Here is a 23,407-nt window from a genome sequence, read left to right on the forward strand (position 1 = left end):
TTCTTTTGGGTTTCCTTTGCTGTGCAAAAGCTTTTCAGTTTGATGAGGTCCCATGGGTTTATTTTTGCTCTAATTTCTATTGCTTTGGGAGACTGACCTGAGAAAATATTCATGATGTTGATGTCAGAGAGTGTTTTGCCTATGTTTTCTTCTAGGAGTTTGATGGTGTCCTGTCGTATATTTAAGTCTTTCAGCCATTTGGAGTTTATTTTTGCGCATGGTGTGAGGGTGTGTTCTCGTTTCATTGCTTTGCATGCAGCTGTCCAGGTTTCCCAGCAATGCTTGCTGAATAGACTTTCTTTGTCCCATTTGATGTTCTTGCCTCCCTTGTCAAAGATTAATTGACCATAGGTGTCAGGGTTTATTTCCGGATTCTCTATTCTGTTCCATTGGTCTGTCTGTCTGTTTTGATACCAGTCCAACACTGTTTTGATGACTGTGGCTTTGTAGTATTTCTTGAAGTCTGGGAGAGTTATGCCTCCTGCTTGGTTTTTGTTTCTCAGGATTGCTTTGGCGATTCTGGGTCTTTTGTTGTTCCATATAAATGTTTGGATTGTTTGTTCATTTTCTTCTGAAAGACTATTTTGTCCAATGTGATCCAAAAAAATATTTCCTCAAAATTCACGTAAGATATGAAAACACTGTATCTCCATCTGATGTCAATACATTCATTCTGCAACTCCTATATCCCATGTTATATGATTCAAAATCAGTGTGAGAAAAAGTATGAATATACTGTGTTTGTAGACTTGTCATTTTGTTAGTGAATTTTTTTTAGTGCTAAAGTTTATCCAGTACTAATTTTCTAAAAATAAAACGATGCTTTTAAATTCAGAAAAAGGAAGGGCTCTACAATAACTCTGTCTGTCTGACATACTCATAATTTTTAATAGCCCAATAAAGTTTAAAATTGTTAATCTCATCATTATTGTTTCTAAATAAATCCCAGCAGCACTCTGGTGACAAGAGTTTAGTGGGTTTGTGGAGAAAGAAATACTTGTTTAAGTGACTTTCATCATGCCACACTGCTTCAATGTTATTTTTCTTGTTGTTCAAGATTCCTTTGAAGCAATCCTTGGCAATGTTGAGAACCTGAATGGGAGTGCCACCAAATACAGCAGCATGGTAATAAAAGTCTCCCTTGCCAATTGGTATATGTGCTTCTGATAATTGACTTCTCTCATAAGGGAACTCTATGGGACCTCTCTTATACCAATAAGCCTGTAACTGAGCTACTAACTCCCCCAGAGTCTCCAGTCCATATTTTCTTAGGAAGATTTGATCCACATCCATACAGAAGAGGAAGTCAACTTCATATTGTATGTGACCTATAACATGTTCACTGATGGTCTTCATGCGCATCATATTGATATCTTGCCATCTCTTCTCTCGCTTGATTTCAAAAACTTTCATTGTTCAGAGGGGACTCAGGTCTATCCAAGGCATCTTGGAGAAGTCATCTATCAGGACATAAATTATGACTCTCTGGCCAACCATAAAATATGTATCAGCAGATGATATAAATGTATACAAATAACAGTCAGTGTATCTGTGAAGTAAACAAGAAGCAGCTAGGTTCATTTTCTTATATTTTAATGGAATACATACCATTTAAATTACACTGACTGAGTTTATCCAAAATTCTACTAAGCAACCAAACAGTATATACTTCTTGAGTTGTATTTAAATAATATAGAAGAAAGCGAAATTATCTGCCTTTTTCTCTCCCCGATGAGGTTTTATGGATCATAGGAGAGGAGCTCCTCATGAGAGAGAATGAAAACTGCATAGGCCCAGCAAAAAAGGAGAGCCAGAGTTTTCAGGGTTATCAGAGCAATGGGGACTTGGTTTGGAGGTTGTAGCATAAATGGTCATTGGTCACTGCAAGAGCAATTATTGATGTCTTTGGCTTGCTTTTAAAGTATTGAGTTATTCATAAAAGGTCAGAGGTGGGGATTTCCCACTGTGTCTCGGTGGAAACGAATATGACTAGTATCCATGGGGATGCAGATATGATCCCTGGCCGCACTCAGTGGGTTAAGGATCTGGCCTTGCTGTTGCTGTGGTGTAGGCTGGCGACTACCCCTAGGTTGAAGGTCAGAGGTAGCATGCTTTGTACCTAATGTCTGCATTGCTTTTCTTGTTTTGCCTTCTGCCTTTTAATATGGTGCTGGAAAAGAAAAGTTTTTCATTTCCAGTCTCTCCAGCCAGAGATTCTCAGACTTACAAGAGGCCTCTGGTAAATTCAAAAAAGGAAAGTAATATATACAACTCAGTTTCAAATTATGTTTACATAGTCATTAAAAATAAATTCCGGATATCGTTCAGACTTTTAAAAAATAAAACAAATGGAGGTCAGGAGGACAATTTCTAGTTTGGAATATCTAAAGTTATTAGGTGTATTATGAAAAATAACACTTAAAATATTGTACTGAGCTGGAAGCTAGCAACTCAAGTCCAAGGGATTCAGTTTATCCATGTTTCCCTTATGGTTCGTGCTTTTGCGTCATGTTTCAGAAATCTTCACCCCCTCAAAGTAGTGAAAATATTCTCTGACATTTTCTTCTAGTGGCTTTATTGTTTTATTTTTCGTATTTAACTCTATTATCTATTCGAATGAGTTTTTTGTGTGTGGTGTGATACAGGGTTGTTTTGTCAGTCTCAGCTTACTGATAGTGACACTGTGCTGACATTGTGCTAGGAATGCCTGGGGGCACTCACCTGAGTCCCTGCTACTTGTGGTGAGACACTTATCCCCAGACATTTCCCCTACCACAGCCTACATTATGGCCAGATCAGCCCTTGTGATTCTTATTCTGATTGCAAGATGCACCTCAACAACAACCATCAGGGAACTTTGAGAAAATAAGTTTTATTATTCATAAGTCCTGGAGGGTACACCGCATGCCTGGGGCCATGCAGCAAGGTCACAGTTTTGGGGGAGGTGGTAAGAGGGAGGGAGAGAGAAAATGTGAGGACTTGGGGGTGGTTCTGCCTTTACTGGGGTCAAGGGTGGGGAGCCTAGGGTTTCGCAAGTTCACGTGTTATTGGCAAATTTTAAACATAAGAGCAAAAGTTAAGATAAGAGAGGGAAAAAGCAGGGTCATGCAAGTGGTCAGTCGTGTAGGTCACCTAGGGCTTTCTCAAAAGGGAATTTCATGGGTGAGGTGACCTGGCTCTTTATCTAATTGTTTAGCTAGTTAAGCATGTCACACAACTGGCAATATTTTATTTGAGGTGGATGTCTTTAAAATGGATGTCTCAATCAATCAATAGTTTAATGTCAGGCATTTACAATTAAAAAAATGCTTATTGTCAGGCCCTTAACACTACAACAGCAAACATTTTTCCAATTAAAAAAAACTTTCTATTTTGTAATGATATTAGATTTACAGAAAAGTTGCAAATGCATCATAGAGTTCCCATATATACTCTACCTACCTTCCCCTAATGCTAATATATTATATAATCATAGTACATTTGTCAAAATTGGGAAATCATCAGTGATAAAATACTATTAGCCAAACCACAGATTTTATGTCAGTTTCACCCATTTTTTTCACCTAATGGCCTTTTTTTTAGTTTCCAGGATCCAATTCAGGACACACACTGCATTTAGTTACCATGGCTCCTCACTCTCTCCACTCTTTCAATCTCTCTTCTTCTTGGTCATGACCTTGACCATGTTTTGAACAATGGTCTTCAATTTGGGTTTCTTTGACTTTTTTGTCCTTAGGTAAAGTTAATTTTAATACAATCAGACCTATTGACCTTTTCTGTCCACTAGTACTTTCCATGTCTTAATTAAGAAATCCTTTTCTATCCTGAGTTCATAAAGATATACTACAGTTTTTCCTTTAACTTTTGGTCTTTAAACTACCTAGGAGTTGATGTTTTTATATGCTTGTACATGATATGTTATACAGGTACAATTTCAATTTTCCCTGTTTCGACTTTCTCCAGCATAATTTATGGAAGTCTTTCCTTTCAGATCTACGGTGTCTTTGTCAATAAATAGAAAGTCTTTAACATTTGCATGGAACGTCCTCGTTTATTTTATTGGCTTATTTGTTCATCCCTGTAGCAGATGTTCATGTTGAAATGCTCCATATAGATACTTTCAATCTATCCTCTGGTTTTCAGTCCTACCTTTACTCCTAATTTCAGAGGAACTTGATACCTTTCAGTCCTGAGACTTTTGAGGGTTAACACAGAGAGGGGGTTTTATGGTGAAGTAATGAGGCTTTGGCTTCAGTGCCCTTTCACTTACATAAGACCCTTCCAAGACTCAGTGTGTTCTATTGATGGAAAGCAGAAAGCGGGAGGGAAACAGAAACTCCAGCTGTGTCTTGAAGGTAAGAGCACTGCCCCAAGTCATTATGCTCTATTGCAGATCCTGAGGCAGCAACTTAAAGGGATCAGAATGGGTTAAGGGAGGAGGTATACAGGAAATTTCTTAAGTAAAGATTCCTCCCTTCCTGTCTCTTTCGGTGTTTTTTTTTTTCTTTTTTCTTTTTGCCTTTTTCTAGGGCCGCACCTGTGGCATATGGAGGTTCCCAGGCTAGGGGTCCAATCAGAGCTGTAGCCGCCAGCCTACACCAGAGCCACAGCAACTCGGGATCCGAGCCGCATCTGTAACCTACACCACAGCTCACGGCAACGCCGGATCCTTAACCCACTGAGCGAGGCCAGGGACCAAACCTGCAACCTCGTGGTTCCTAGTCGGATTCGTTAACCACTGCGCCATGATGGGAACTCCGTTTCTTTTCTTTTTTTAAACAATAAATTACTATCTGTATTTAATAACAAGCTGATAAACTACATTTTAATAGGTGATATGTACATTGTTGGACTTAATATTTTTTGTACTTTCTATGTATAATTTTGATGTCAAGGCAGCACTTGCTTCATAAAATGATTTGGGAAATGTTCCCTCCTCTTCTCTTTTCTGGAAGAGATTGTGATTCTTAGACTTGGTATTAATTCTTCTTTAAATATTGGTAGAATTCTCCAAAGAAACCATCTGGGCCCAGAGACTTTTGGAGTTTTTAAAACTAGGAATTCTATATGATCCCTCCATAGCTATAGCGTCCTTCAAATGATCTAGTTCATGTTGCGTGAGTTCTGGTTGTTTGTGCTTTTCAAGGTCTATTTCAGCTAAGTTGTCAAATGTATGTATGTAGAATGTTTTATAGTGTTTCCTGATTATCCTTTTGTTGCCTGCAAGGTCTGAGGTGAAGTACCTTGTTTCTTTCCTGATACTGGTAATTTGCATTATTTTTTTCTTTGCCAGTCTTTTTGGTTGATTATGGATTTAATTGATTTTTTTTTAAAGAACAAGCTTTTTGTTTCATTGATATTTCTCTATTTACTGTTTCACTTTCATTGATTTCTGCTCTCATTTTTATTATTTCCTTCTCCTTTCTTTGGTTTTATTTTACTCTAATTTTTCTTTTTAAAAAATTTTTATTATAGTTGATTTAGTCAGGCTCTGTCCTGCAATAGGTAGCACATTGAACTTCTAAAGTATAGTTGATTTACAATGTTCTGTCAATTTCTGCAGTACAGCAGTGACCCAGTCATATGTATATATACATCCTTTTTTATACTATCTTCCATTGTGTCCTAAATTCTTGAGGTGGCGTTATTGATAATCTCCAATTTACAATAAAAAGCCTGAATGTAAAGGACACTTGGCAATACCTACCTTCCCACAGCAAACACAGTCAACCCCACAGTAATTTTATGACTTGTGTAATACTTTTCCAGTATAAATTCATTGAACGTGCCATGCCACACAATTGGAGCTGCCCAGTTGGTCGATGTGTTCATGGGACTTGATACACTAAAAGGAAGACATTAGAATTATGAACAAAATACATTTTAATACAACTGTAATAGATATTACTAATGTATAAAGCCTATGTCTGATTGCAGCATTTCCTTACTCCTAACCCAAAGCCTTGATGGTCATGATAAACTAGAAAAAAAAGTTGATCAGAAACAGCTGTATCATTACAAAGGTACATGCACAGATTAGTTATACTGTAATTCTGTCTTGGAAGACACATAGTTGAAATGTCATCCAGCATCTAAACTAAAAATTTCTCCTATATTTGGACAAAATCTATTGTCTTAGGCTTTTGGACTTTGATTATTTTCAGAGGCCATATTTAAAAAATGAACTTCCCAGCTTTCATAATCTGAAATGCTGCCAGTGTTAATATCAGTGCATACTGTCTGAATCAACTTTGTCCGACAGAGCAACCAAACAAAATTTACCTCAAAAAAAAAAAAAAAAAAGATTGCTCAACATGGTAGGAGTAGGAAAGCTTTGTGATATTTTAACTTGTCTTGCACCACCTTCCTCCCCAGGATTAGCAGTGAGTGGTATTGAAAACAGCAAACCATATTTTCAGTGTGGGTATCTGGTTCTAGAAGGAGAAAAGCAGACCTAATTTCCAAGGAATTATGTTTGTCTCTTTTGACCTGCCTGGGATTTCCATGAAGGATTGACTCATCGTGCTTTCTTTTGTTTCACTTAACTCAGAACTCTCTCAGAATGGAGAAGTGGCTAAGTTGAGATTGTTCCTTAAAAACATTTTTTAAAAGAACAAACTCCTGGAGTTCCCATCATGGCGCAGCAGAAATGAATCTGACTAGGATCCATGAGGTTGCAGGTTTGATCCCTGGCCTTGCTCAGTGGGTTAAGGATCCAGCGTTGCCATGAGCTGTGGCATAGGTCGCAGACACGGCTCAGATCCTATGTTGCTGTGGCACAGGCCAGCAACTACAGCTCTGATTAGACCCCTAGCCTAGGAACCTCCATATGCCACGGATGTGGCCCTAAAAAGCAAAAAATAAAAAATAAAAAAATAAATAAAAGAACAAACTTCTGACACCTGGGTCAAATGATTACAGACGGAATAAACAATAAATGTGCTAAAAGCCTGGAGAGGAAACATTTGGAAGATAGTTCTTTGGAAAGTAAAAGCTTTGACAAGATCCTATGTATAACAAGGAATTAAGAAATCCATGCACATGTTCAGGGCAGAATGAATGTTCAGAAAAAAAAATCTGTGAAGACACTAGGCTTTCACCTGTGGCTGATACCTAGGCTCAACACAGTCAAGAAGTTAAGGATAAGGCAGAGTTGTAAAGAGCTGGGCTATGAAGGAGGGCCCAAACACAGCCAATCTTCAAAGACTGTAAGCATTTTTTCTTTTATTTTCCTTTCTTTTCTCTTCTCTTCTCCTTCTTCCCCTCCTCCAACTCTTTCTGCCCAATATACCTCCCTCTCTCTTAGTCTCTAGACACTTAAGGAAATCTCTGTCAAACTGCTGGCTGATCACAAGCTAAAGATACAGAGACTTCTGAGACTAAATAAGACAGAGTACAGTCTTTAAAAAAAGTTTAGAAAAGTCACTAAACAAACAACCATAACCAATGGCAAACAAGAACAACAAACCCTGAGGAGGCAAAAGTACCTGATTTCCAGAGCGACTATATTATAATACTTAAAATGTCTAGTTTTTAAACAAAAGGAGTTCTCATCATGGCTCAGCAGTTAATGAACCTGACTAGTATCCGTGAGGACATGGGTTCTATCCCTGGCCTCACTCAGTGAGTTAAAGGATCCCACATTGCTGTGGCTATGGTATAGGCCAGTGGCTATAGCTCCAATTTGACCCCTAGCTTGGGAACTTCCATATGCCATGGGTGCAGCCCTAAAAAGATAAAAAAAAAAAAAAAGAGTTATGCAAATAAACCAGAATTTATGGCCCATTAATAGGAAAAAAATCAATGAAACCTGTCCAGATATTGAGGTTTTCTAGAAAGACTTTAAATCAACTATTTTAAATATGCTTACAGAGCCAAAGGAAATCATGGACAAAAAACTAAAGGAAACGAGGAGAGGAGTTCCTTTTGAGGCTCAGTGAGTTAAGAACCTGACTAGTATCCATGAGGATGCAGTCTTGATCCCTGGCCTCGCTCAATGGGTTAAGGATCTGGTATTGCCACAAGCTGCTGCATGGGTCACAGATATGGCTCAGATCTTGCATTGCTGTGGTGTAGGCCAACAGGTGTAGCTCTGATTTGACCCCTAGCCTGGGAACTTCCATGTGCAACAGGTGCGGCCCTAAAAAGAAAAGAAAAAAATAAATTAAAAATAAGGGAAACTAGGAAAACAATGTCTCAACAAATAGAGAATATCAATAAATAGATAGAAATTATTTAAAAAACAAACAGAAGTTCCCGTCGTGGTGCAGTGGTTAACGAATCCGACTAGGAACCATGAGGTTGCGGGTTCGGTCCCTGCCCTTGCTCAGTGGGTTAACGATCCGGCGTTGCCGTGAGCTGTGGTGTAGGTTGCAGACGCGGCTCGGATCCCCGTTGCTGTGGCTCTGGCGTAGGCCGGTGGCTACAGTTCCGATTCAACCCCTAGCCTGGGAACCTCCATATGCCGCAGGAGCGGCCCAAGAAATAGCAGCAATAACAACAACAACAACAACAACAACAACAACAAAAGACAAAAAACAACAACAAAAACAAACAAACAAACAAACAGGGAGTTCCCATCGTGGCTCAGTGGTTAACAAATCCAACTAGAAACCATGGGGTTGCGGGTTTGATCCCTGGCCTTGCTCAGTGGGTTAAGGATCTGGCATTGCCATGAGCTGTCATGTAGGTTGCAGACGCGGCTCAGATCCTGCGTTGCTGTGGCTCTGGTGTAGGCCAGCGGCTACAGCTCCGATTAGACCCCTAGCCTGGGAATCTCCATATGCTGTGGGAGCAGCCCAAGAAATGGCAAAAAGAAAAAAACAAACAAACAAACAGAACTTCTAATGTTGAGAAGTGTACATCTGAAATGGAAAAACTCACTTTAGGGTTTCAACAGCAGATTTGAGCAGACATAAGAAAGAATTAGATACACACAGAACACTTTATGCAACAACAGAATGTATATTCTTCTCAAACACACATGGAATATTCTTCAGGATAGATCATATGTTAGACCATAAAATAAATCCCAATAAACTTAAAATGATTGAAAATAAACTATCTTTTCCAATGGCAATGGAATGAAATTAGAAACAAGTAGCAAAAATAAATCTGGAACATTCACAAATATCTAGAAATTAAACACACTCAAACAACAAATGTGCCAGAGAAAAAAATCATTAAGGGAAAAATAAAAACCCCAAAACTCCAAAAATCATAAGGGAAGTTTAGAAAATAGATTGAGATGAATAAAAATGAAAATACAATATACCAAAACTTACAGGAGGCATTGAAAATCAGTACTGTATACTGTACTGTACTGTGTAACTGGAAAGAAAGGTATAGCTATAAACGTCTATATTAAAACAAAGAAGAAAAAATCTCATATTCATAATCTAACCTTCTACCTTAAGGAACTAGAAAAAAAGGGCAAACTAAAACAAAAGCAAGTAGAAGGAAGGAATAATAAAGATTAATGTGGAGACAACAGAATAGAGAAAAAGAAAAATGGTAGAATCGATGAAACCAAAATTTGGCTCTTTGCAAAGATCAAGAAATTGACAAATCTTTAACTAGACCAAGAAAAATAAATTAGAGATGACTCAAATTATTAATATCAAGAATGGAAGTGGGAACATTATTATAGACCTTACAGTTATAAAAAGGATTATGAGAAGAGTATACTATGAACAAGTAAGTACACATCATATATGAGATAACCTAGATGAAATTGACACATTCCTAGAAACACACAAACTACTAAAACTAGTTCAAGAAGAACTAGAAAATCTTATAGACCTATAACAAGAGATTGAATTGGCAATCAAAAGTCTCCTAACAAAGAAAGCCCAGGACCAGATGACTCAACAGGTGAATTCTACAAAACAATTAAAAAAAATTAACACCAATTATTCTCAAAGTCTTCCAAAGAAATAGAAGAACTTTCTAACTTATTTTATGAGGCCAGCATTACTTTTTTTTGCCAAAGCCAGACAGACATCTCAAGAAAACTGTAGACCATTATCCATTATGAATGTAGATAAGAAGACCCTCAACAAAATATTAATGAATTAAAACCAGCAACAGGAGTTCCTGTCATGGCGCAATGAAAATGTATCTGCCTGGCATCCATGAAGATGAAAGTTCAATCCCTGGCCTTGCTCAGTGGGTTAAGGATCTGGCATTGCCATAAGCTGTGATGTAGGTCACAAACATGGCTTGGATCTGGTGTTGCTGTGTCTATTGTGTAGGCTGGCGGCTGTAGCTCTGGTTTGACCCCTAGCCTGGGAACCTCCATATACTGCGGGTGCATCCCTAAAAAGAAAAACAAAACAACCAACCAAAAACCCAGCAACATGTTAAAATCCCACCATGACAAAGTAGGATTTATTCTAGGAATGCAAGGCTGGTTCAACATACAAATGTTAAGTAGTGTTAAACACCGTATAAATCAAATGAAAGAATAAAACACATGGACATTTTTACTTATGCAGGAAAGGCATTTGACAAAATCTCACACCCTGTCTTGATAAAGATGCCCAACAAATTAGGAATAAAAAGGAAGTTCTTCAACATGATAAAAGACCACCTATGTGAAACACACAGCTGACATCATACCTGTTGCTGAGAGACTGAAATATTTCCCTCTAAAATCAGGAACAAGAGAAGGATATCTGTTTTGTCCACTTCCATTCAATATTGTACTGGAAGTTTAGCCAGAGCAATTAGGCAAGAAAAAGAGATAAAGGACGTCCAAATTGGAAAGGAAGAAGTAAAACTATCTCTACTAGTAGAGAAAATTCTAAGAAATCTATCAAGAAATCTACTATAAGTAATAAATATTGCAAGATACAAGATCAATATGCAAAGTTCCTGTTGTGGCTCAGTGGTAAAGAAGCCAGCTAGTATCCATGTGGATGGGATGGGAACTTTCCTATGCCTTGCTTGATCATTTGTGTTTCCGTACACTAGAAATGAACAATCCTAAAATGAAACTAAGGAAGTAATTTCACTTACAGTAGGATCAAAAAGAATAAAATATTTACGAATAAATATAGCCAAAGAGGTGCAAGATTTGTGCAATGAAAACTACAAAGCATTGTGGAAAGAGATTAAAGAAGGCCATATATATGGAAAGACATCTGGTGTTTATGAATTGGAAGGAATAATACTGTTAAAATGACAACACATCCCAAGGTGATCTATATATTCGTTGTAATCCTTATCTGTATAGGGATTAGTGTCCCTTCCAAATTAAAATCCCCTTGGAGCATCAGAATGATTTGGGTGGGGGGGAATAGTGTCTTGCAGTTGGAATTAATTATGATGAGGTCATTCTGAACTAGGCTGGGCCCTAAACCCTATGACAGGAGTTCTTATAAGAAGATGAAAGGGGAAATTCCCATCGTGGCTCAGAGGTTAACGAATCCGACTAGGAACCATGAGGTTGCAGGTTTGATCCCTGGCCTTTCTTGGGAGCTTAAGGATCCAGCATTGCCGTGAGCTGTGGTGTAGGTTGCAGATGTGGCTCGGATCCCACGTTGCTGTGGCTGTGGTGTAGGCCAGCAGCTGCAGCTCCGATTAGACCCCTAGCTTGGGAACCTCCATATGCCACACGTGGCCCTAGAAAAGACAAAAAAATAAATAAATAAAGACAAATGAATAAATAAAAGAAGATGAAAGGACATATAGAGGAGAGATACAGAGAAAAGTCTGTGTGAAGATAGAGGATTCTTCCCTAGAGCTTTCAGAGGAAGTATGGCTCTGCTGACACCTTGATTTTGGATTTTTGCATTCCAGAACTGTGAGAAAATAAATTTCTATTGTTTTTAGTCACCCAGTTTGTGAGGGTTTGTTAAGGCAGCCCTAGGAAATGAATACATTATCAACTTTCCGTCTGTCTGTTTTTTTTTTTTTCCAGAAATGGACAAGTTGAACCTAAAATTCATAATGAATTGCTGGAGTTCCCTGGAGTCCTAGAAGTTAAGGGTCTAGCATTATCACTGCTGTTGCTCAGGTCACCACTTGGCATGGTTTCAGTCCCTGGCCTGGGAACTTCCACATACTGTGGGCATGAACCAAAACAAAAACAAACAAAAAATGAATCACAAGGGACCAAAAATAGCCAAAACAATCTTGAAAAAGAACAAAGTTGGAGGACTCACACTTCTTGATTTCAAAACTTACTACAGAGATTTAGGAATCCAAACAGTGTATTTTTGGCATAAGGATAGACATGTAGATCAATAGGGGAGGATCAAGTCTGTAAATAAACCCATGCAACTATGATCAAATAAAGGTGCCAAGACCGTTTGATGAGGGAAAGATAGTCTTTTAAACAAACGGTACTGGGACAACTGGATATCCTTATATCCACATTAAAAAAAAATTGGATCCTTATCTCATACTGTATACAAAAATTAACTCAAAATTGATCAAATAGCTAAACATAAAAGCAAAAATTATAAAACTCTTAGAAGAAAAAACAGCAAATTATCATGATATTGGATCTGGCAATGGTTTCTCAGATATGACACCAAAAGCACAGGCATCAAAAGAGAAAAAAAAAATAGATAAATTGGGAGTTCCTGTCGTGGCTCAGTGGTAACGAACCCAACTAGTAACCATGAGGGCGCAGGTTCCATCCTGGCCTTACTTAGTGGGTTAAGGATCTGGCATTGCCTCAAGCTGTGGTGTAGGTCACAGACACAGCTTGGATCCTGCATTGCTGTGGCTGTGGCTGTGGTGTAGGCCAGCAACTGTAGCTCTGATTCAACCTCTAGCCTGGGAACTTCCACATGCCATGGGTGCGGCCCTAAAAAGACAAACAAACAAAAAAAAAGATGAATTGGATTTCATCAAAACACAAAACTTTGTGCATCCAAGGACACTAACAAGAAAGTGAAAAGACAACCCACAGAATGGGAAAAAATGTTTGCAAATCATATACAAGAGTCTAGTATCCAGAATATATAAAGAACTCTTATAGCACAACAATAAAAAGACAAACAACCCTATTTTATTTTATTTTTCTTTTTATGGCTGCAGCTGTGGCTAGAGGTCCAACCTGAGCTGTAGCTGCCAGCCTATGCCACAGATACAGCAATGCAGGATCTGAGCTACATGTGCGCCACAACAAGAACTCCAGACAACCCAATTTTAAAATGAACAAAGGATTTGAATATACATTTTTGTTTATATACAAATGGTCAATAAGCACGTGAAAAATACTCAATATCATTAGTCTTTAGAGAAATGTAAATTAGAACTATGATATAATTTTATACACACTAGGGGCCATAACATAAGCAGCAACAAAACCACCCTCCCAAAACATAAAAGGACAAGTGTTAGAAAGGATGTAGGTGGAATTTCCATTGTGGCTCAGTGGGTTAAGAAGCTGACATAGTTTCCATGAGGATGTAGGTTCAATCCCTGCTCACGTTCCATGGGTTAAGGGTCCTGCATTGCCACAAGCTGCAGTGTAGGTCACAGATGCAGCTTGGATTCCATATTGCTGTGGCTGTGATCTAGGCCAAAAGCTGCAGCTCCTATTCCTAGCCTGGGAACTTCCATATGTTATAGATGTGCCCATAAAAAGAAAAAAAAAAAAGGGAGTCCCTGTTGTGGCTCATTGGGTTAAGAACCCAACTGGTATCCCTGAGGATACAGGTTCAATCCCTGGATCCTGCTCAGTGGGTTAAGGATCCAGCATTGCTGTGAACTGTGGTGTAAGTCGCAGACATGGCTTAGATCCAGCATTGCTGTGACTGTGGCACAGGCTGGCAGCTGTAGCTCCAATTTAACTCCTAGCCTGGGAACTTCCATATGCCACACCTGCAACCCTAAAAAAGAAAGGGGGAGAAAAAGGATGTAGAGAAATTGGAACATTCATACATTGTTGGAGGGAATGTAAAATGGTGCAGCCACATAGGAAAGATTTTTGTGGTTTCTCGAAAAGTTCAACATAGAATTACTATGTGACCCAGTAATTCCACTTATAGGTATATACCCAAGAGAATTAAAAACATGATTTCAAATTAAAACTGGTACATGAGTGTTCATAGCGCCGCTACTTCTAATAGCCAAAAAGTGGAAACAATCCAGTGCCCATTCACTAGTGAATGGTTATGTGTATGTCCATACAGTGGAATGTTTTTCAGCCATAACAAGGAATAAAACCATTAAAAAAACCAAAAAGACAACCCCAAAAATGGAAGAAAATCTTTGCAATGAAGTGACTGACAAGGGATTAATCATTAAAATATACAAATAGCTCATGCAGCTTTATGTCAAAAAAAAACTCAATTTAAAAATAGAAGATCTAAATTGACATTTGTCTAAAGACACACACATGGCAAAAAAGCACGTAAGATGTTCGGCATTACTAATTATTAGAGAAATGCAAATCAGAACTGCAAAGAGGTACCACCTCACACCAGTCAGAATGGCCATCATCGAAAAGTCTACAAACAATAAGTGCTGGAGAGGATGTGGAGAAAAGGGAACCCTCCTACACTGTTGGTGGAAATGTAAATTGGTGCAACTACTATGGAGAACAATATGGAGATTCCTTTAAAAAACTAAATATAGAACTCCCATATGATCCAGCAATCCCATTCCTGGGCATCTATCTGGAGGAAACCATAATTCAAAAAGATACATGCACCCCAATGTTCATTGCAACACTATTTACAATAGCCAAGACATAGAAGCAGCCTAAATGTCTATCATCAGAGGCATGAATAAAGAAGATGTGGTACATATATACAAGGGAATATTACTCAGCCATAAAAAGGAAAAATGCCATTTGCAGCAACATGGGTGGACCTAGAAATTATCATACTATATGAAATAAGTCATACAGAGAAAGACAAATATCATATGAAGTCACTAATATGTGGAATCTAATAAAAATGATACAAAAGAGAACACACCCTCACACCATGCACAAAAATAAACTCAAAATGGCTTACAGACTTAAATGCAAGACAAGACACCATCAAACTCCTAGAAGAGACCATAGGCAAAACATTCTCTGATATCAGCCTTACAAATGTTTTCTAAGGTTAGTCTCCCAAAGCAACAGAAATAAAAGCAAAAATAAACCAGTGGGACCTTATCAAACTGACAAACATTTGCACAGCAAAGGAAACCATAAAAAAACCAAAAAGACAACTTACAGAATGGGAGAAAATAGCTTCAAATGATGCAATTGACAAGGGCTTAATCTCTAAAATATACAAACAACTTATACAACTCAACAGCAAAAAAGCCAATAACCCAAGTGAATAATGAGCAAAAAACCTACATAGACATTTCTCCAAACAAGATACACAAAATGGCCAACAAGCACATGAAAAAATGCTAAACACCATTGATTATTAAAGAAATGCCAATCAAAACTACTATAAGGTACCACCGCATATCAGTCAGAATGGCCATCATTAATAAGTCCACAAATAATAAATTCTGGAGAGGGTGTGGAGAAAAGGGAACCCTCTTGCACTGTTGGAAATGCAAATGCAAATTGGTACAACCACTGTGGAAAACAGTATGGAGGTACCTTAGAAAACTATACATAGAACTATCATATGACCCAGCAATCCCACTATTGGGCGTATATCCTGACAAAACTTTCCTTGAAAAAGACACATGCACCAGCATGTTCATTGCAGCACTGTTCACAATAGCCAAGACATGGAAATAACCTAAATGTCCATCAACAGATGATTGGATTAAGAAGATGTGTGGTATATATATACACAGTGGAATACTAATCAACCATAAAAAAGAACAAAATAATGCCATTTGCAGCAACATGGATGGAACTAGACTCTATATGATATCACTTATATCTGGAATCTAATATATGGCACAAACGAACCTCCACAGAAAGGGAAATCATGGACATGGAGAACAGACTTGTTGTTGCCAAGGGGGAGGGGGAGGGGGAGGGAGTGGGATGGATTGAATGTTTGAGGTTAATAGATGCAAACTATTGCCCTTGGAATGGATAAGCAATGAGATCCTGCTGTATAGCGTATAGCACTGGAAACTATATCTAGTCACTTATGATGGAGCATGATAATGCGAGAAAAAAGAATGTATACATGTATGTGTGACTGGGTCACCTTGCTGTACAGTAAAGAATTGACAGAACACTTTAAACCAGCTATAATGGAAAAAATAAAAATCATAATAAAATTTAAAAAATGATACAAAAGAACTTATTCACAAAACAGAAACAGACTCAAAGATTTCAAACTTATAGTTACCAAAGGGAAACACTGGGGAGGGATAAATTAGGAGTTTGGGATTAACATACACACACTATTATGTATAAAATAGATAAGGAACAGGGACCTACTGTATAGCACAGGGAAATCTACCCAATATTGTGTAATAATTTGTAGGGGAAAAGAATCTGAAAAGGAATGGATATGTGTATTTGTATAACTGATTCACGTTTGAGATGCTGTCCATCTCAAACTAACACAACACTGTGAGTCAACTATACTCCAATAAAAACTTTTAATAAGGGGAATTCCTGTTGTGGCTCAGCAGTAATGATCCCAGCTAATATCCATGAGGATACAGATTTGATCCCTGGCCCTACTCAGTGGTTTAAGGATCCAAGTGTTGCTATGAGCTGAAGTGTAGGTCACAGATGAGGCTCAGATCTTGCATTGCTATGGCTGCGTGTAGGCTGGCAGCTGCAAATCTGATTATACCCCTAGCCTGGGAACTTCCATATGCTGTGGGTGTGGCCCTAAAAAAAAATTGTAAAAAGGAATGAAGTATTGGTGTATGCTACAACATAGATGAATCTCAAAAACATGCAGAGTGAAAGAAGCCAGCCAGCCAGCCATATTATATTCCATTCATAAGAAATGTGTATATTTATAATCCCATTCATATGAAATGTCCAGAATGGGCAAATCCAGAGAGACAGAAAGCAGATTAGTGTTTGTTAGGGACTGAAGAGAGCAGAATGTCTGTTACTTCTTAACGGGCAGAGTTTCTTTTTGGTGAGATGAAGATATTCTAGAATTAGATAGCAATCTAATTATACATTTTTAAATGAGTAATACAGTAAATTTTTATATTATGTGAATTCAAATCTATAAAAAAAAGAGAGATAATCCAGTGGGGGCAAGGAGGGGGAGAGATATGAACTGGCATTTTACAAAAGTGAATATTCAAGTGGCCAATATTCTTATGAAAAGATGATCAATTTTAATGGTCATCAAGGGGGGGGGAGAAAAATGCAATAGGAATTGAACTGCAGTTGGAAGAAGAAAGTTCTATTAGCTATTTCAGAACTTGTTAAGGACTGAATTGTCTCCCCCAAAATCATACATTAAAGCTCTAATCCCCAGTGTAATTATTTGGAGATAGGGCCTTTAGAGGGGTAATTAAAATTAAATGAACTCATAAGGATGGGCCTTAATCCAATAAGACTGGTGTCCTTTTTAAGGAGTGGAAGGGACATCAGGGATGCCTGCACAGAGTTAAAAAGCCACTTGAGGACACAGCAAGAAGACAGCCACCTGCATGTCACAAAAAAAGGCCTCAAAGTGGGAGAAAAAAAACTTGTTGTTTAAGCCAAAAAAAAAAGCAGTGGGAATTGAATTTGTCAGTTGCCTATTTGGAATCTATTTAAATGATTATATAGTTTTCTCTTTTGTCTGACTGTTGTGATTGAGCATCACCTTGAATTCCATGGATGTGCCTTACCTATCTTGTTAGTGGGATGCTGTGGCAGGAATTACGAGGATATGCCTTACTCGTCTTATCAATGGGATGCTGTGTCCATTATTAAGCTATTGTCTTCCATAACTAAATTCACCACGCTATACTCTGCTTTATTATGTTGAGCTGGGACACTGCACAGCACATTTCTCCTTTGCCAGTGGGCACCCTGTTAGGCTCTGCTAGTAGAGGGCGTTGCAGGAAAATTACAAAGCTGGGAGAAGAAAGAACTTGCTTTTTCCTGTTTCCTCTGGGCTTCATGTCTGCATCCTGTTCCTGCAAGTCCCATTCCAGCGTCTTTACCGTACAAGTAGCAATTCCTTTCCTGAGCAGCAGTTGAATCCAGCTTTTTTTTTTTTTTCCAACGGGTGCAAAACCAGTTTCACTGTGCCCCTCCTTAGAGGGCTATTTCCCTGCTCCAAGAGGCCTCCCTAGAAGGTGCTAGCACCAGCTAAGCAACATCAGAGTTTAAGCTCTGTGAGTTTCTTTTCTAAGTTTTTAAGGTTTAATAATTTCAGCCTTTTCCTTCTGTTCCTTCAGCCCTAAGGAAAATAGTTACTTCCCATCATCATTCTCTCTACGACAGCTTACAGTTTTCTTTTCAGCCTTTCAAGTTACTTATTTAACAACTTTATAGTCAACAATTCTTCATATTAAATTCTCTGTTCAAATAATTAGTGTGCTTTCTGTATCCTGATTAGAGCTAATAAATGTCATGCTATTAAGGGAAGATGAGTCATGGACTATTATCCAGTCATGCATCCATCTAGATGTTTCCTTTCAGAGTTTTAATTAAGAGAAGTCCTCAGATCTACAGTATGAAGGTAAAAGATGGAGGCAGAGAGGCCAGAGGAAAGCATGAAGTGGACAGAGAGCCCATCTATCTTCTGTAGGCTTTGGTTCTCTCATTGGTGAAATCATCTCAAATATACCCTTACATTTTGGACCCACCATCATTCTAGGACCTTTTGAGTTTCTGTCATCTAAGTTCTCATTCATGGAGATGTAGGACCTAATGTCCATTCCTAGTTGGTCTTGGCTACTGCTTTTTTTTTTAAATGCAATCCGGGAGTTCCCGTTGTGGCAAAATGAAAATGAATCCAACTGGTATCCATGAGGATGCTGGTTCAATCCCTGGCCTCACTCAGTGGGTTGGGGATCTGGCGTTGCCGTGAGCCATAGGCCACAGTTGCGGTTCAGATCCTGCATTGCTGTGGCTGTGGTGTAGGCTGGCAGCTGTAGCTTGGATTTGACCCCTAGCCTGGTAACTTCCATATGCCGTGGGTGCAGCCCTAAAAAGCAAAAAAAAAAAAAAAAAGCAATCAAATATCTGTTCCATATCCCATATTTGGAGTGCCAGCCATAGTATTATTTCCATCTACTAACTTCTAGTGAGCAATCTATGGATAAATCCCACATGTGTTAGATTTGGAATTCTTACTTAGGGAAAAACCAGTCAGATAGCTTTAATTCTTCTGTTTGAGTATTCGAAGACCTATTGGGAAAAACAATGCAAAGAGTCCCATTATATCTTTTAGAGTTTGAGGTAAATGAGTGTCAAGTCATAGGCTATATTATCAGACATAAAATGCAAAATAAGCATTAAGCACTAAGAAAAAGAATAATAAATTTTGATGGTGGCAGCCTGGAAAAATCAACCTCAGCTTGATTCTCTGTACTTCCCAGGAGTTTTTATGTGTTTCCACAGTTCTCACTCTCATCTAATTCACAGAGAAAATAACATCCATCAGATGAATGCTCCCTCAACTTTCTGCCAGCTCACTGCCAAATTTACCTATAGTGCTGAATATTTTTTCTATCACAATGAAAATACATCCCAACTTTCTTTCTAAGGTTAACCTTAAATATCCTATCTGGTGAGCAGCCTTGATTTGATAGTGATTCTCAGAAGGATTTTTCTTAAGCCCTCTGTTGGATTAGTTGATAATCTTCAGGGCATTTTCCTGTGGCTTCCAATTCTTCTGTATAACTACACTTTGCCCGTGAGTTTATGACTAATATATCCAACTACGTTTTGAAGTCTTTGACTTGAATTTTGTACGGACACTACAAAATGAAGATATTTACTGTTAAAGTCATCATCTCTTCCCCAAAGTAGGTCCTCTTCACAGGTTCCCTTAACACACTGGATCTGCTTAGATTTGCAAGATGAATATGAGAGTCATTCCACACTCAGAGCACTCCCTAAATCCCATCATTAAACCCTGCTGGTTTTATCTCCAAAACACCTCTCAGATCCATGTTGTATCTCCATTCCTTGCCACCACATGACTTCAATCAGCATCATCTCCTGTCTGGGCTGCTACAGTAGCCTCCTAATTGGCTTCCGGGTATGCTTCCCCCCCCCCCCAGAATTATACCCTTTTTTCATTTTTAAAAGTTTTATTGAAGTATAGTTGATTTATAATGTCGTGATAATTTCTACTGTACAACAAGGTGATTCAATTATATGTGTACACACATCCATTTTCTTTCAGATTGTTTTCCGACCTAGATTATTACAGAATATTGGGTAGAGTTCTCTGTTCTATACAGCAGGTACCCATTGGCCAATCATTCCATATATTTCAGTGTGCAGTGTGCATATGCCAATTCCAAACTCCCAGTCCAGCCTTCCCCCCAGCCACGTGTCCTCCTTGGTAACCATAAGTTTTGCAAAATCTGTGAGCCTGTTTCTCTTCTGCAAATAAGGTATTTGTATCCTTTTTTTAGATTCCATGTATAAGTGATATCATGATGTTTGTCTTTCAGTGTCTAACTTCACTTATTATGATCACCTCTAGGTCCATCCATGGAGTGGCAAATCACATTATTTCATTCCTTTTTATGGCCGAGTAATATTCCATTGTATATATATACCACATCTTCTCTCACTGTATGCTTTTAAAAAAGACTTTGTAGTATGAAAAATTTCAAAGGTATACACGTGAAACTACTAAAGCATTGTAAATCAACTATACTCCAATAAAATTAAAAAGAGCAAAATATAATGAACCTTCATATTTCCATCTGTGTAATTAGTGATGTGCTACCTCTACCTATCCTTGCATTGCCCCTTTTTAACTCATTTCCACTCTGCTTCCAGTAGCATGTTTCTAAAGCTCCAGTGTTACCATGTCATTATCTGTTTAATAGTGTCCAGTGGACTCCCATTGTCCTAAGGATCATGTCCACATTCCTTATATGGCCATGATATTCTGCATGATCTGGCTCTTCATACTCTTCCTCTCTCCTTCCCAGCCCCACACCTACAGTTTTGCAATCTCAGTGGCCTTTTGTTATTTCCTTAAACATGCCATAGCTTCCACTTAGTCTTTAGGTCTTGTTCTATTTTATTTTGTTTTATTTTATTTTGCCTTTTCTAGCACCGCTCCCACAGCATGTGGAGGTTCCCAGGCTAGGGGTTGAATCAGAGCTATAGCCGCCAGCCTACACCACAGCCACAGCAATGCTGGATCCGAGCCAGCAACCTACACCACAGCTCACGGCAACGCCGGATACTTAACCCACTGAGCAAGGCTAGGGATCGAACCTGCAACCTCATGGTTCCAAGTCAGATTTGTTAACCACTGCACCACGACAGGAACTCCAAAGTCTCATTTTAAAAATTCCTTCCTAAGGGGAGTTTAGATTCTGCTAGATGAGTTTGGATTCCCTTCAATAATAGCTAATGCTTATTGAATACTTTCCTAAGGATTGTCTAATTTAATCCACCCATGAGATAAAATGAGTCATAGAGAGCTCTTATTATCTTGTCCATAGCTGCACAAAGAGGTGAAAAAACAAGCAGTTGTGCCCGAGTCCTTACTCTTCTTCTTTGCTAAATACTCTAATAGCATCCTGGCTAGGATACCCTTGGAGAGCTGATCCTGGGCTGAGTTAATGAGGGAATTAGGCAGCTACGGGGCTGAATTGTATGTCTTGAGACTGTCTTTGTGCCTATGTACACAGATAGGAGTAACTGCAATGTCAGGCTGTAGCCAAGATGTGACATATCACCCAGGCCTCCCCTCCCACTGACAGCAGTATCTTGGATGATGAGCATTTCTAAACTATAGAATCCTGATGTGAAGGAGAACTAATATCAATAACAGAGAGAATGATTGTTAGGTTGTATTGCATTGGATGCATTTTTTCCAGAAAACTTTTTTTTTTCTTTTTATATTTTCTTGGGCTGCAACCGCAGAAAACTTTTTAATCCATTCTTTCTCCCAGTGTCTGCTGTAGCAGATATTCCTTAAATGTTCCCACCTTTGTCTAGGGTTTTCCTGCTTTTTTAAGATGGTTGAAAATTCCAGTGCCCTGCAAGCCATGGCTGTATATAGGAGAAACATACGCTGCCTGGTACATGAAAAGCTTCTTATTCTATTATTTTCATGCATAGCACAGCTCACCCAAGTGTGGAGTCTCAGTCTTAGTGGGGGTTGTTGTAAACCATGGAACCATCAGAGAGACAAGGCCTCTAGACACAACAAGCATCAAAAGGAACATTGCTTTCACTTCAGTATGTGTGTTCCCATGACTATGAGGAGAAGTTGAGGAGCATCTTATGATATTGAATCTTAGACGGTCTTTAGGGAAGTTTCCTCTCTGCACACATTCTGATGGCATGATTTTGGTATGTGATCAATACCTGAGAGTCTTGGAGTTCCCTTTGTGGCTCAGCGGTTAACGAACCTGACTAGGATCTGTGAGGATGTGGGTTCAATCCCTGGCCTCATTCAGTGGGTTAAGGATCCAGCGTTGACGTGAGCTGTGGTGTAGTTCACAGATGCAGCTTGGATCCTGCATTGCTGTGGCTATGGCGTAGGCCATCAGCTGTAGCTCTGATTTGACCCCTAGCCTGGGAAATATGGAAATATGCCGTGAGTGAAGCCCTAAAAAGCCAAACAACAACAACAAAAACCTGAGAGTCTTTTAGCCAACTCTTGACTCCTGTGTGTTTTCCTAGAGATTTCAAGGCCCCAAGGTTCCTGGAGGCTGGGTTCTGTCTTTTCTAAACAGGTCTCATTCTTCTATCAGAGACTATACTCTGCCAGTCTGCTCTTTCTTTGACTCCTAGTATTCTGACCTTTAACAAATATATATGATGCCTGTTTGTAAATTGCTTTGGTATTTGCCTTTTCTCTTCTCCATAAATATTATTTTTAAGTTAAAAAATTACTTTGGTTTACTTTGCCTATAGGTACCAAGGACTTGCAGGTAGTTCATTCCCTCCAACTGGTTTTGTCTTCAAAGAAATGGTCATAAGAGTTCCTGCTGTGGCTCAGTGGTTAACAAACCTGACTAGCATCCATGAGGACGTGGGTTCGATCCCTGGCATTGCTCAGTGGGTTAAGGATCTGGCGTTGCCATGAGCCGTCATGTAGGTTGCAGACTCGGCTCGGATCCCGCGTTGCTGTGGCTCTGGCGTAGGCCAGTGGCTACAGCTCCGATTGGACTCCTAGCCTGGGAATCTCCATATGTCCCGGGCACTGCCCTAAAAAGAAAAACAACAACAACAACAAAAAAGAGTCATAGCATATTTGTAAATAAGGACTTACCAGCACTTGTATATATTCTGTAGCTTCTTTGTGCTTAGAATAAATAAAAAGAATTATATTAATTTCAAATTTATATAAAGGTTTTC

The 23,407-nt window shown here is 38.8% G+C and overlaps 1 protein-coding gene across 1 annotated transcript; it reads right to left on the reverse strand.

Moving 5' to 3' along the window:
- LOC100156618 (N-acetyllactosaminide alpha-1,3-galactosyltransferase-like) lies at positions 548–23,407 on the reverse strand. Its single transcript, XM_021068304.1, is given in 3 exon segments — positions 548–1,549; positions 5,708–5,845; positions 23,322–23,407. Coding segments are annotated over 2 exon segments (825 nt in total). The 5' UTR covers positions 5,833–5,845; positions 23,322–23,407; the 3' UTR covers positions 548–849.

The sequence above is a fragment of the Sus scrofa genome, chromosome 1 (genome assembly GCF_000003025.6).
Source record: "Sus scrofa isolate TJ Tabasco breed Duroc chromosome 1, Sscrofa11.1, whole genome shotgun sequence".
Lineage (NCBI taxonomy): Eukaryota > Metazoa > Chordata > Mammalia > Artiodactyla > Suidae > Sus > Sus scrofa.